Below are 15,911 nucleotides of genomic sequence, written 5' to 3' on the forward strand. Positions count from 1 at the left end.
GATTTCATAATGACTGACTAATGAGTTTCAGATTTAGATTCTTTCTCTCCACGATGTTGTGTCTCTAGTATTTTGATTCTGGGATAATGTTTGTTTACTAGCACACGCTAATACGACCCACTGAAAGAAAGGGGAAGGGGGTTTTAATGTAGGCCTCTGTATTTGAGTACAGTAACGTACCTACAATCAAATCAATATGCTTGAGGTAGTTCAACACCGAGCAATATTAGTATTGATTCATTATTTTATTGTAAAATGTACACTTACAGCATCCTTTATAAACAAAAAGAATACCCACCTGAAACTTTTAAATAAAGTCATTATTTGATACTTATTTGTGTCCTTTATTTTGATAATGAAGCATTTTTGGCCTAATGTTTATAAGAACATTTATTCATACTTTTTATCCAGGAACATGCTCACGAAATTTTAAAACATACTTATGATTTACCCTGTATATGTATCGTGATATTTAAAATTCTGCCCGAGAGAAAATAGACTTGTGTATTTATATAAGATCATATATGGCCATATATGATCTTATGTCCATTTTTCTGTTTGTGTATGTTTTTTTACTAAAAATAAAAAAAGATGAAAACATTAAAAAATTAGAAGTGATTATGAAATTAGCGTCCATAATTATCGAAATTATATATATATACGATAATTATGGCTAATTTAATAATTACTTATATGTATATACGTGCTGTCTGAAATATTAATATATCATAAATAAACCTATTTTTTAAATACTTCAGAAATATTGTGAGATTTCTATTCCTGATAGGGATGTAGTGTCGTATCGTTGAAAGAAAAAGAGTAGCGAAGTGTCGGAATGCCGCAAATATCAGGCGGTTGCTCCAGAGTGTCCAGAGGCCAAGGAAGTGGCAAGTGCCAGTTGCTCCGCAGCACTCGTTACGGTTGGTTACGGAACGCTTGGTGCTGTCTCTTCAAAGGATCTTTCTTGGCCATCTAACCTTTTAGTCATTCTGATCGTCTACAAAACTCGGAGAAGATTATTAATTAGAATTAATTTTTACATAGAAAACTGAGAAGTGTCTCACAATATACACTGTTCGAAAAAAAGACAAATAAACGGGAATATACTGTATGTTGAGAACGTAGGAATGTAGTGAGTGTATGTGAATAGTGTCGTGTATGGGCGTGTTTTTCAGTCCAGTAGTTTCGGTCTTTGATTATTCTCTGGCAACATATTGAAAAGATTCCGGGGAGCATGATGTTACCGACGATACGCGTCATTATATTTTTGTTACTCATTGTTGATCTTCATGCAACTAATACCGTGACATCAGCTAAGGTATTCAAAATTTTTTATCTTTGTTTATTTATAAATTGATTTGATCCTGTCTTTTATGTTTTTTATGTATATATGAGATTTGTATGTTTATTTTATGTATATCTAATGTATTGCAAACTAATAATAACAAATCCAGAGTTTACAGTTGATTACATTTAATAATTAGGCATGAGGTTTAATTGTTAGCTAATAGATCAATATATGTTTAAATATTGTATCTCTTTAATTTGTATTTAATCTCACAAATATATATATATGTATATTATTATATTCTTGCTTATAATAATAGTTTAGAATTCGAAAATTCTTGAATTGTTATAATCTTGAATTAAGATCTTTGATCCTTAACTTTCCCTCTCTTTCTCTTTTCTTCTTTCGATTTTATAGTATAATAAAATAAACAATTGTTTGATTAATCTATATAAATCTCTTTTAAGTTATTTTACTACACACATATATTCTTAAAGAATTTTATTTCAAAAAATCTATAATAGGGTTACGTTTCTTAATATATATCATGAACAATTTAATTATGTAATTATATAATTCTCTATTTTTTATATTTCTTCATAATTATTTAAAATTCAAATTATTAAAGCTTGTGAATAATAGTTTTAAACTTTATGGTTTTGTATTTTTAATGTTCTGATGTTTTAGATATTTTGAATATTTTTATTTTTAAGTTTTATAAATTGTGATTTTTATATTCGTGAATTGATAGATTTTCGATATTTATTATTAGATGTGTGAATGTTTGTATCCTAATTATTTGATATCTTGAAACACTTACATTTTTATTGTTTAAATTGCTAAGTATTTTTTATATTAGGGTTTCTAAATCATCAGAAATATTTTTTATTAATATACAGAGTGTTGAAAAAAAGGGTTCAGGACAAATAGTACTCACGTAATGGAGGAAAAAGGTCCAAATAAACATGGGTTGAAAAATTAATATTGTCGGAATTATCACCAACGGATTACTATTTCTTCATTCAAAAGAAGAATTTGTTTTTCCAAAAGAAGAAAAAAGAAGAATTCTTTAAACTTCAAAGTTTATAGAAAGTTTTTTACATGTCCTCCTCTCATTTCCACACACGCTTTACATCTTCGTACCACAGAATTACGAACTCTTTAAAAAAATCTCGGCATTGTTTTAACTATTTGACAGACATTTTGTATTCTCTGATGTAATTCATCATAATGTTCTCATGCCATAAATAATATATTTATTACTTAAATACTTAAAAAAGTAATAAATAAGTGAAAAATAAGAACTTTTTAGTGTTACTTTACTTAATTATTTACACTTATTTATTCATGTTGTTACTTCCTTAATGTAAATATAAACTAAACAAGATACAATAATTCCAAGTTGTCATGTATTTATTTACAATCCTGTAATTTCAGGAGGATTTTAATTCAATCTCTTTTCTTAATTCCATATTTTACAACTTTTATCTCATGGTACTTTTCGATAAATCTAATAATTTTAGTGTTGTTTTTTATTGAATATTTTTTTGTTTCCTTTTTTTGTGATTTTCTCCAAAACGAAGCAAAAACGAGCAAATCTCTACAGGACTTTTTTTCTTAGTTTATCGACCTCCATATGCTTCCGAAGTTTTGATATTTAATTTCGGGAGACCCTGTATATTCTTCATACATTTCTAATGAAAAAATGTTGATAAAAAATCTAAGAAATTATTGAATGAATAATTATTTTCATATATAGATTTTTATTTTTTAAAAAAATATTTTTAAAACAATACATTCTAAAACAAACTTTGAATTGTAATGTTATATTCTTATCAATCTGTAATTTTTTAGAATTGTAAATATTTTAAATATCAAAAATAATTCAAAAAAAAACTTTAAGAAATAAAAAATTTTAATTAGAAGATAAAAAAAGTATCTGTAAAAAGATTTTGTATTTTTGAAATTATATTATTTTGAAATTTTTTTTATATAAGTATATAAATAGTTTCTAAATAAATAAATATATAATGTAGCTAATAAGTACATTTTGTGTGTATGCATATATTTTCTTATGTATATACAGGGTGTCTAATAATAATTGCCCCACGTAATGTGCAGGTAGAGTGGGTTAAACTGAACAGAAAAGTCCTGTAACATTTTTTTCTATAACGCTTAATAAAGGAGTTATTATTGAGTAAAGTCTGCCCATTATATAAAAAAATGTTACAGGACTTTTCTGTTCAGTTTAACCCACTCTACCTGCACATTACGGATGGGGCAATTATTATCAGACACCCTGTATAAGAGAAAGAGAAATATATAAGTACTAAGGTTATACAATTTCTTTATTAATTACATCATAAAATAGTCTAATATTTTTTTTCTGTATTTATTTTTTATTTCTATTTTAAAAAATAATTTTTTTATAGTTTTTTTTCCTAGGATTGAACTAGGTTATGTAAAATTTGAATCACAAATAATTTTTTAATTTATGTTTGTGACAATATATAATAACTGGAAGTAAAAGTATTAGAATTGTCAAAAAGTACATATATTCACATATTGCTTAACAAATATGGCGAAAATTGACAAGCCAGAGTTATTATTATCATATAAACTTTCAACATTATCGTGTGTTTAAATAGAGTGTGAATTCTGTTTATGCGTTCATTAATATCAATAATTATCTAAATTGCTGCATAAAATAATGCATTATAAATGTTTTTTTAAGTTATCAGAATTGTAAATAAAATAATTATAATAAATTTTTTTGTAAAAAACTGCCAAGAGAAAAGTAATAAAAAAATATTTACTTTAATCCAAAATTTACTTTAATTCACAAAACCAATAAAACAAGTTTTAAACTTAGCAGCTATTTTTATATTAAGTATTTTAAGCAAAGAATTATCCAGAAAAATAACAATCGAGAAATAAACGCTTAAGCACATCACTCAATGACGCACACAATGTAAATGCAGAGAAACATTTGAAAGAAAATGGGCGGGTACTTTCCAAGAATTAGCTCATAATCTCAATGTTTCTTTGTTTGGTTGCTTGAGAAACATTAGTTTCGGCCATCATTATACAGGGTGTCCCAAAAACATTCGGCCAAACGTTAACACTATATTCTAGAGATAAAAACAAACAAAAAAGTTAATAAACATGGGTCCAAAAATCAACCATTAACGAGTTATATCAATTTCAAGATTTAAAATTATTTTTTGAAATATGTAAAGAAAGATGTAAGTTACCATTAAAATACTTCTACAAAATAAATATTGCAGTCTAGAACAATACACTTTAGTCTTCATCAAAAATATTGATGAACTTTGGGAGCGCATTGTAAATTTGTTTGATATACTCTCTTATTATTGGAACTCTCTTATTATTTTCGACAGAATTCAGCAATCCCTGAGAAAGCATGTTGAAGCATGTATTGCTGCTGGAAGTAATTACTTTGAACAGTTCTTGTAACTGCGTGTGAATTTGATCCTAGTTTATTTGCAATTATGTTAGGTTATGTGTTCACAAGTTTAAATTAATGTAACTCATTAATGGTTAGATTTCGGACCTATACTTATTAAGCTTTTTTGGTTTGTTTTCATGTTTAGAATATAGTGTTAATGTTTGATCGAATGTTTTGGGATACCCTGTATGCAGCATTTAACTAACATTTAAATAATTTTTGATAACACAGCAATGAGAGAGAGAGACAAAGAGCGAGTGCGCGCGCGCGCGTGTGTGTGTGTGAGAGAGAGAGAGAGAGAGAGAGAGAGAGAGAGAGAGAGAGAGAATCTGTTACAAACAGGATAGTATTGCAAGAATAGAACTATGATGTTGATTTGCTAATTTGTATTATATTTACTGATTGTAAATAATAGTCAATCGACATACTTTTGGAATAGTCACCGAACTTGTAAATTTTTTAGAATTGCGAAGCAGAGTATAATATAAAACAAATTTTATACTCTCTTATTGCTTCGCTTCTCGTTTTGATCATAAAAATGTAATATCTATAATACAATGCATATTAAATACAAACACTATTAAAAAATATACGTATTCAATACGACACTAACAATATTAATTAAACAATATATTATTGCCGGTATTGCATATTAATGTTACACAAATTATAAAAAAACAAAAAATAGAATAAAAGTATAATTTATTGATTACAAATCTACTTATTTTTCGACATCACCATTTAATTGGATACATTTTTCCTAACGTGTGACAAGTTTTCGCATGCTATATATAAGTTAACATCCACTTAATTAATTAAAAAATTTATTAGTTTTTAAATTTATTAATTTATAATTTTATTAAGTTAACATTCAATTTCCTTTTATGACTTCTGTTTAATGTGTTGTTAATGCAATGTGTTGTTAATGCAAATGTTGCAAAATCTATTATAAATTAAAAAAATGTAAAGAATTCTTTAATATTATGATCTTAGAGAATCACACACACACACACACACACACACACACACACACACACACACACAATAAAAAGAATTAAAATCTCTAAAAGAAATCTTTTTAAACAAGTTAAAAAACATACAAAATATATAAATAAGTATTCAAATCTGTTTGTGTATGTAGCAAATAAAAGTTTAAAAAATAAATAATTATTCACCGTTTGGCGATATTATTATCGACTACAATCAACAACAAATCGCTCATTTATGTTTAAGTTTTTACTATAGCCGACGATATAAAAAAAAATGTCGATTGCCTAATTTAATTTGCAATTACTTATAGAAATTATAGAATAAACTATCATCAAAATTATATAAAAAAAACATGCGGCTTGTTACTCTCTCTCAGCCACTACATAATGCTTCACGCGACATCAGTCCACGCGCGTATCAGAAAAATTATATACCGTTAAAAAATAAAATATAGATATATTAATGCAACTAGCGAAATAATCAGTTATGTGCTATCAATTTATAAATCGATGCTAGACAATGTCGGATTTTTTAGTTTATAAAGCAATATATGTATATAATTTGAAAGAAAATTTCTTGCGTTTTAAATCATATAAAATGATCTTAAAACCAAAATAAAACAAAAATAGCATGCTCAGATTGCATTAAGAATAAAACGCGCTATGTTTAAGATTTTTATACATTGATACATATGTAGGGTGAGGCATCTAAGACAGGCCACCCGAATAACTCCCACAGTTTTGGAGATAGGAGAAAATGTTTGAAATAAAAGTTGCATGGTATCGAGGGGGAAATCTTGTGGAAGTGAACATTTTTTTTTAGGTGGAGGCGCTTAGGAGATTTGAAGATCATCTTCATTTCTTTAAATGGAACCACCCTAATTTTTTTATACAAGTCGATTTCTCGCAATATTTGGCACAAAAAATTATAAGGGTAAGATGGCCAAAAAGTGAATAGTTTACGAAATATTTTGTACTTTATTTTGATATAATTTTACATAAACTATAAAATATTTCAGAAGGTTGAAATTTGGTATAGCCCAGTAAATTATGAAGTAAAGTAAGCCACTAAAATGAAAAAATAAAAACGTATTTCACATCTTTACGAATTTTAGCTCGGAGGGGGGTTCCTTTGCGGATCCACGTTTATAAGAAAAAAAAATCTTATTTTGACCTCTAAAATACGCTCCTAAAGTTTAGTGCATCATTTCAGATACACCCTGTATATATACAGGGTGTTAAATTTCAAACGTACCAGGTGGAATATCTCGTAAACAATGCATTTTAGAAAAAAATGTTTCAGACAAAAGTTGTATGGTTTCAAGGGGGACATAAGATGGTGTCATTAATTTGATCTTGAATAGTTGCTTGAAGGTCACATAAAGGTCACCTTCAATTTTTTAAATAGAACTGCCTACTTTTTATTGCATATTCTTGTAGCTTATCTCGAGAGCTTTTCAAAACACTATAATAAAGTATTTTTTCATTAAGTACTTTTTGAGTTATTTTATATTTTAAATTCCATTTAAAAAAATGAAGATGACTTTTAAATCTCCTAAGCGCCTCCACCTAAAAAAAAAATGTTTATTTCCACAAGATTTCTCCCTCGATACCATACAACTTTTATTTCAAACATTTTCTCCTATCTCCAAAACTGTGGGAGTTATTCGGGTGGCCTGTCTTAGATGCCTCACCCTGTATATACATATACAGGGTGTATCTGAAATGATTCACTAAACTTTAGGAGCATATTCTAGAGGTCATAATAAGACTTTTTTCCTATGAACATAGGTCCGCAAATGAACTCCCCTCCGAGCTAGAGGCCCCTAAAGTTTGGGGAAAAAATTAAAAATTGGCTGTATTTCAGATTTTATTTTTTATATCAAAATATGTCAGATTAAAATATAAAATAAGTCAAAAAGTACTTAATGAAAAAATACTCTGTTATAGTGTTTTGAAAAGCTCTCGAGATAAGCTACAAGCATATGCAATAAAAAGTAGACGGTTCCATTTAAAAAATTGAAGGTGACCTTCACATGATCTTCAAGCAACTATTCAAGGTCAAATTAATGACACCACCTTATGCCCCCTCGAAACCATACAACTTTTGTCTGAAACATTTTTTTCTAAAATGCATTGTTTACGAGATATTCCACCTGTTACGTTTATTAGTGTTAAGAGAAAACAAATAATTGTTTAAAAAAATACATTGTAAATTATTACATACTTTTTCTTAAAAACAAGTATTTTTTTTTTACTAATTCACTTGTCTCATTATTCTGTACATAAAAGTATTACGGTAAGATTATCGAAAACTTAATATTTTACGAGATATTTTATTTTTTATATCAAAATATGTCACAGATTAAAATATAAAATAACTCAAAAAGTACTCAATGAAAAAATACTTTATTATAGTGTTTTGAAAAGCTCTCGAGATAAGCTACAAGAATATATCTTATATTCCCCTCAAAACCATACAATTTTTGTTCAAAACGTTTTTCTCTAAAATGTTTAGTTTCTGAAAGAAAAAGGGTGTACGGGTGGTCTAGGACACCCTATATAATATACGTATATATATACAGGGTGTCCGGTAAAGATTGTGCCAACGCTCGTGAGCGGGTAGAGCACAGTAATCTGAACAGAAAAGTCTTGTAACATTTTTTTATATAACGCGTAATAAAGGAATTATTATCGAGTAAAGTCTGGCCAATCAGCGCCAACCTTTAGCCGGGCGCACGTCAGTGAGCCCCGCGCTGTGAAGTGTGCGCCGCCGCATACTATCAGGCGAGCGGCTCACCCACGTGCGTCCGGCTAAAAATTGGCGCTAATTGTCCAGATTTTACTCAATAATAACTCCTTTATTAAGCGTTATATAAAAAAATGTTACAGGACTTTTCTGTTCAGATTACTGTGCTCTACCCGCTCACGAGCGTTGGCACAATCTTTACCAGACACCCTATAGAAATGGCTTTTTTTAGTTGTAACTTTTCGGCTCGATTTCGTGATTGACGCCCACTACCCGCTTGCTATTCGCATGTTAGCAACAAGTCGCCGGACGCGCGTAACTAAGGCGCGCAATATTCAGTCTCAAGAGCGTCCGTATTACATGTGCAATGGAATCGTACTCCCCTAGATATTACATCTTTTCCTTTCTCATTAAATTTGTAAGAAAATATTTTATTAATAATTAAAACTATATGTATTTTTTGTATTATTAATTAATTAACCTATATATTTTATAACAATTAAAGGTTTTTTGTAACACTTTATTTAACGCTCTTGATTTTTCTCTTTTTTTCCATTATTGCAGTCATATCAAATAATACAGGCGATTGACATTATAATACGGAAAGCACGATTTTCATTATTAATTAAATATAAAACATTTCCTCTTTAATTTTAATGAAAAACGGTAAGATGTCTTCCTAAGAGAATATGATCCTATTATCCTATTGCATTTATGATACCTAGGAGAATACGATGTTATTGCATTTTTGATACAGGCGCTCCTGACTTGAGTATTGCGCGTCTTACGAGTTACACGCGTCCGGCAATTCGTCCAATATCGGCTAATATGCGAGCAGTATGGGGAGAGGGGAAACAATGGGTTCATGACGATAATTAGATCAAAATTTGCAACAATTCTCATCTCTATATATTTAGTAGCATGAGAGAGAGAGAGAGAGAGAGAGAGGGAGAGAGGGGAGAGAGGGGTGAGAGGAGGGGAGAGAGGGGTGAGAGAGGGGTGAGAGGGAGAGAGGGAGGGGGAGGGGGAGAGAGAGAGAGAGAGAGAGAGGGGGGAGAGATTCATCGGTTGATCTTTATTAGCTTTCTCAGCTATTTGTAATACAGATCTAGTTTACATTAATTACAATATACTCCTTTAACAATTGCCTTAACAGCTCCATTTCTTTCCATCGTTTTATCTCAGTTGGTAAGGCATTATACACATTTACTCCTTCGTACAATATATTCTTTTTGTGCACTCGTAATTCATAGTTCTACGAAATTGTATTGCAATTTTCAATCCAGCAGTCAATCCAGTCTTCGAGTGCTATGCATGATTCATTATTTTCATGTCTGATGCTGTATCCTCTTCCTTCTGTAGTTGTTACTTATTGTTATTATCCTCCCAGCCGACTTTCCTTTTCTCCTTCTATATCGCCCTCTTAAATCGGACATTCCGGGTCAAGAGCGTCATGCTCATCACTTATTTTTAAGTTGTATCTTTGAATTTTAAACATACAATTTACACATCTTTTCTTAGTTGCTGTGCATTCATTTGCTTTATGATTTCCTGCATATTTGTGGCATATTTCGTATATAATTTTTTGCAATATGATAATAATAGCATTTAAAATATCTTTTAACACTAATATTGTATGATTGAATACAGGACATTTTTTCTATCCTACGTTTAGTTTTTCTTTACTCAACATTAATTCATGTGTTTCTTCATCTGCTTCAATTATTACAGAATCTTTTTCCATTCTTTTTCTTCCGGATTGACCATTATCATTTCTCCTTTCTTTAACTATTCTCTTCGATATTCGCATATGAAATCCCGCATTTACCGCAATTTTACTCTGCTTTTTGATTGTAGGGGAAAGTAGGGTAAAACTTTTTTGGATTTGTCTTCTTACAAAAAATCTGAGAATAAAAAAGATTTTGCCGACCGTTAGTAGTCTTTAGTGAACCTTACACTATGAGAAAATAAGGCTAGTTGCTGAAAAAAAATTTTTGGTTACCAAGAATAACAAGATTTTTTGGAGAAGTCAAAATACCCGGTTTTATCCTACCGGTAGGGTCAAACCGGGTACCCATTTGAAAATATGCAAAACACCGTGTAATTACAAAATTTAGATTTATTTTAATCAAAATACAATATAAAGATGTATTTTATTGACAAAAATCACAAATAAAGATATCCTCTTGTTCGACATTGCTGCCGGACTTCCTTATTTAACTTTTTAACTTTAGGGATCTCAAAAAGCTTATTTTTTAGTGGTTTCTTTTTCTGAGCGTTAGTTTTCGTTTCCAACTGCTTTTTGTAGGAACACAAAGTCAGGATAACAGTTCTTCCTCTTTTCATTATATGAAATGTGTAAGTGCCCGGTTTTGTCCCAACAGAAGGAAAATAACAAATACGGCGGTTGTATATTTCGGCGTACAAAGTGCCGATCAAAACTAATATGATATACTCTCTAATATGTACAGAATGCTATACTGCACTTACCGAAACATATACTCTATATAGAAAAAGTGCACGACGACTCAATTCTTGCCTCGATATCGATTTTTCAGGCTAAAAACTTTGAACTTTTATTTAAAAAGAAATATCGTATGCACAGGGGCACGGTTTGTTTTAAAATAATGATAGTGCCAATCGACAACTAATAACACAAGTTAGCTATAGATAGCAGCATTTATTACGAAAAAACAGGGGTACCCGGTTTGATCCGCCTACCCGGTTTTATCCAACTTTCCCCTATCTATTAAATTATCATCATCAAATTTTATTTCTTCTTCGCCAATTGTTATTGACAATTTTTATCTTAGGTTTTATTAACTTAATAACTTTGAAATTATCACCCAACTTGGTTTGTATTAGTCTTTAACTTTTCCGTGTTCTTGATCTATCTACCTTTTCTCTTACCAGTTTTTTAGTAGTTTTTAGTAGACTGGAGTCACTCTCATGTCGCACCTTAGGTTTAATAATTATAATATTTTTTTTCTTCTTTTTAACTACTTTACTATAGTTTCTTTGCGTTCTTCTTGAAGGATCACAATCTCTTCTCTGTATCATTTTCCTCAAATCTTCCAGCTCTTGTTTAACATTTCCCGATTCTTCCCGAACTATTTCTTTCACCATCATCTTAACTTCCTTCTTACATGCTCTCTCGTCTTTCATTTCTTTCACTATTCTTACAAGCCAATCTATTTTTATGTCAATATCAGATGATCTGCTCGTGCCTGCTGTTCTATTTCTACTATTTGGTATCGTAACCGATCCTACAGATCCTGTTGAGCCTAGCCTATCTCGATTGCTTCCCGTCGATGTCGATGTCTTCTTTATATCTGCTTCTTTATCATTATCGATTATAAATTTTTCAAATGGGCCATGACACGGCACCACTTCGTGGTTTCTGTCATAAACTTTATGCTTACTTACACATTCTGAATGATAAAAAAACTTAACACAAGTCTTGCATGTCACTACCTGGCTTTTTATTGGTTTCTTACATGCCGAGTATCGATATTTATCGTATTCATCGTCCATACCGATAATTATCGACCGAAGTCGCTACCGAACATCAGCGTAGACAATTAGCTACTTTTGTTTTCACTTCCACACGTCAGTACTTTTTCATCCACTTTTAATGTCTACCTCGAGACCTCGAGATTTATTAAAGAGATTTATTAAAAATAAATTTCAAATTAAGATAATTTTACTTATCGTGGCATCGATCAAGAAAAGTTTTTGTATTATGCGTAACTATTTAGTTTTGGGAGGAGTAGATATCTTTAAATATACAAAAAATGGATATGATGAATCGCTTGTGACAAATTATTCGACAAATATAAATAAATGTATTGTTTAATACTAATTTCTACATTTACAAAAAAAAACGAGAGATAAAGTTGCAAAAAAGTTTAATTACTAAGATCAACATAGTAATAAAAAAAGTTGTTCTTATTTTTCTACGAACTACATTTAAATTTTGTTAAAAAATCTCTCCCTACTTTGTTATTTATAAAAAATTTTTTAAATCGGAAATTTTTGAAAAAATTGATTATTTTACCATTTTGTCAATAAATTTTTTTGTTTTTGTTTCAAAGATTTAATTAAAGAAGAAAATGCTGGAAATCTTGCGTATAGTGAGTTGGAACATCACAAAATCGAAAAAAAGCATTTTTTATTACTCTGTATATCTTATTGTTAGTAAACAAATTTTTTCACTACTTTAAGTATCTAATTTTTTTATCCATATAAAAATTAGTAAATTTATTTATATTTGATGAGTAATTTATTTCAAGTGATTTATCGCACCCGTATTTTTTAAGGATTTAAAAATATCTACTCATCTTAACAAATATTAATTTTTTATTTATGCATTATCCGCGGTTGGCTCTTATTTGCCCAAGAAATCTACATTATAATATTTTTAAATTACATATAATACATTATAATATTTTTAAATATAAAAGGGTTATTCTATCTCTCTTTCTTTTTCTCTTACAATTAGAGCATTAGATATTAAGCTATTTAATGGAAATGTCAAACAAAAATAAAGATACTTTTGTGGTATAATATGAACCCAAGTTATGAATCGTATTCGATCGTTTTACATATTACGATAATCCATATATTTCAATTAAGCAAGTCGCTTATAATTTATCTCCTTGTTTCATATACATGATTTGGCACGAAATTTATGATCGTGTTTCTTGATTTTTTAAATATTTCTACAAAAATAACAAGCGTGCATGTGTTTTCCTAATTGTGAATAGTTTATTTGATAAATAACTTATATATTGAGCGAAAAAATATATTTTGTATGTGTCTATTTATATGTTATAGATCAATTTTCTACATGTATTTTATTTGTCACTGCAAATTGGAATTTATGAGTGAGTGTTATCTAATATATTCGATTTTTTTTATTATAGGAAGAATGTAGGAAAAGAATAGCTGAATGCACAATGAATGGTGGTGGGAGCACACCTGTATGTGGAAGTGACGGAATTACATATTCCAATCAATGTCAGATTATTTCTAAACAATGTCAAGGCGTAGCTATTCTTATCAAACATACTGGGCCTTGTCCAGGTTTGTATTATTAATATAATAAATAAAATATCAATATTGATAAACGAAAAAACGAAATATTTATGATTATGCCCAACTTACAATTTATAGATATCAGTGGACGCAGAATAGAGTCTGAACATTTAAAAGAATGGTCAAACTTTAAAATCTAATTGGATTTTTAAGCATGTTCTTGTTGATTAAAAATTTGTTCAATTTTTATTTTTTTTAATTTTTAATTTTCATATTTTAATTATTTAAAGTATATTGATTAAAGATAAAGGATTAAAATATAATATAACAGAAATATAGCAAATATAATAATATAAACATAGCAAAATACAGGATGTTTATAAAAGAATTCCAAGTTTCAAACGCAATTTTACACATAACAAATATAAAATGCCACTTAAATGAGAATAGATACCATGAAAGGTCATAACTCAAAATTTTTTTGGCATTTAGTAGATTTTAAGGCAAAACTTCCGGAAACGTCAATGTTCCGATTTAGGTCAAATTTTGAAAATAGGTTCCTTTTAGATAAAAAAAAAAAAAAGTTTAGAAATGCATAAAAGATCACACCTCACTGATTTTATCGCCACCTAGATATGTTGTAGGGGAGGATGTTCTGAGTAATTCCCGGAAAAATCAAATAGAGGACGGCATTTGTTTAGGAGATATAACAAATCAAGGTTTGACAGTAAAGTTTGTGTACATCATAATAATCTGTTACTTTTGATTAAAAAAGTCTGTTTACGGCTTTTACGCGTGGACGAGGGAGGGGCAAAGTCCTTCTCTCTGCACCATTCATCCCCCCAAAATATTATAACTCAATCTAATCTTTCTTCGAGAAGTGAAGCATTATTCAGAGTGTACATGGTGGGGAAAAAGTCCCGGACCCTTGAAATATCTCGGAAGGAGTGAGATATGGAAAAAAAATGTTTCAAACAAAAATTGTATGGTTTCGAAGGGGCCATATGATAAAAATATGGACTTGACCTTGAGGGACCTTTTTAAGGTGAAGTCAATGTGATCGATGTTTTCTTAAATGGAACCCCCCATTTTTTATTACATATTCTTGTAGCTTATCTCGAGAGCTTTTCAAAACACTGATAATGAGACAAATCAATTAGCGTAAAAAAAATAATTGTTTTTAAGAAAAAATCTGTAATTATAGTATAGTATAGATCATTTATTCATTCCCCTTAGGGTTTTGAAGGCGTTTTTCAGGAACGTACCCAAACCTTTACAGTCCTCCTCATATACATCGTCATATACATTTTCATATCCTTTACCCGACCTGGTCCTTTGTGACCTTACAGACTTTCCACCCTTTCCTTCCTCGTCCCACCATCTTCTTCCTACTTTCCCCTCTCCCCGTCTTCCCTTTTCTCCCCCCTCCCCTATCTTCCCTCTTCTCTCTCGTCTCTTCTTCCCGTTACCTCTTTCCTTTTTCCCCTTCTTCTCTCCTCTTCCTCTCGCTTCTTCCTCCAGATCTCCTTTCTCTCGTCCCATATCCATTCTCTCTCTTCCATCCAGATCCTTTTGTTGCCTACTACCACGCTTCTTCCGTACCCTCTTTCCATCTTCGCTTTTTCCACCATTCTCCATTTCCCCTCTCCTCTCTTCCTCTTCCTCCTCGCTCTCCTCCTTTGTCGCCTCCCTTACTCTTTCTACCTCTTCTCTCTTTCCTTTGTTCGGTCCCTACGAGAGGGGTTGATATTCTCCTTTCTCTCCTCTTTCTGCTCTTCTTCGCTCTTCTCCTCTGTAGTCGCTGTTGACCTTTTACCCTATTCTTTCCTTCCTCTCTCTCTCTCTTTTTTCTCCATAGTCTTAATTCATTCCTTATTCCCCTCACTTCCTCCCGTCGCTTCCCGCGTGACTCCTCTTCTCTCTCTTTCCATTTTCTCTCTCTTTCCTTCATCTTCCTAACCTCCAAACCACTCCAACCTTTGCATCCTTCCTCTATCCCGATCCTTTACTCCACATATCTCCCTTTATTCACCTTGATGCACCTCCTCCTGCTCCTCACTTTTGTCCTTTCCGATCTCTCTCACTTCTCCCTATCCCGTCTCCTCCTCCTCTTCCCCACAAGCACATTTTCTCCCTGTCCACACTTTCCCACCGGAAACGGAAGTCAAATCTGTAATTATTTACAATGAATTTTTTTAAACAATTATTTGTTTCTTTTTTACACTAATTGATTTGTCTTATTATCCTGTACATTAAAATATTACTGTAAGATTATCGAAAACTAAATATTTTATGAGATATTTTATTTTTTATATCAAAATATGTCATATCTCACTCCTTCCGAGATATTTCAAGGGTCCGAGACTTTTTCCCCACCCT

General features: G+C 30.5%; 1 protein-coding gene across 1 annotated transcript in view; it reads left to right on the top strand.

The window, feature by feature from the left end:
- The first annotated feature begins 744 nt into the window (after positions 1–744).
- The window catches only part of LOC115237367 (SPARC-related modular calcium-binding protein 2), a 93,729-nt gene continuing 78,562 nt past the window's right edge, over positions 745–15,911 (top strand). Inside the window, exons 1-2 of the mRNA XM_029810363.1 lie at positions 745–1,318; positions 13,421–13,580. Coding sequence (XP_029666223.1) covers positions 1,235–1,318; positions 13,421–13,580 — 244 coding nt within the window. The 5' untranslated portion in view covers positions 745–1,234. The remainder of the gene's footprint in view (positions 1,319–13,420; positions 13,581–15,911) is intronic.

The sequence above is a fragment of the Formica exsecta genome, unplaced genomic scaffold (genome assembly GCF_003651465.1).
Source record: "Formica exsecta isolate Colony F162 unplaced genomic scaffold, ASM365146v1 scaffold291, whole genome shotgun sequence".
NCBI lineage: Eukaryota > Metazoa > Arthropoda > Insecta > Hymenoptera > Formicidae > Formica > Formica exsecta.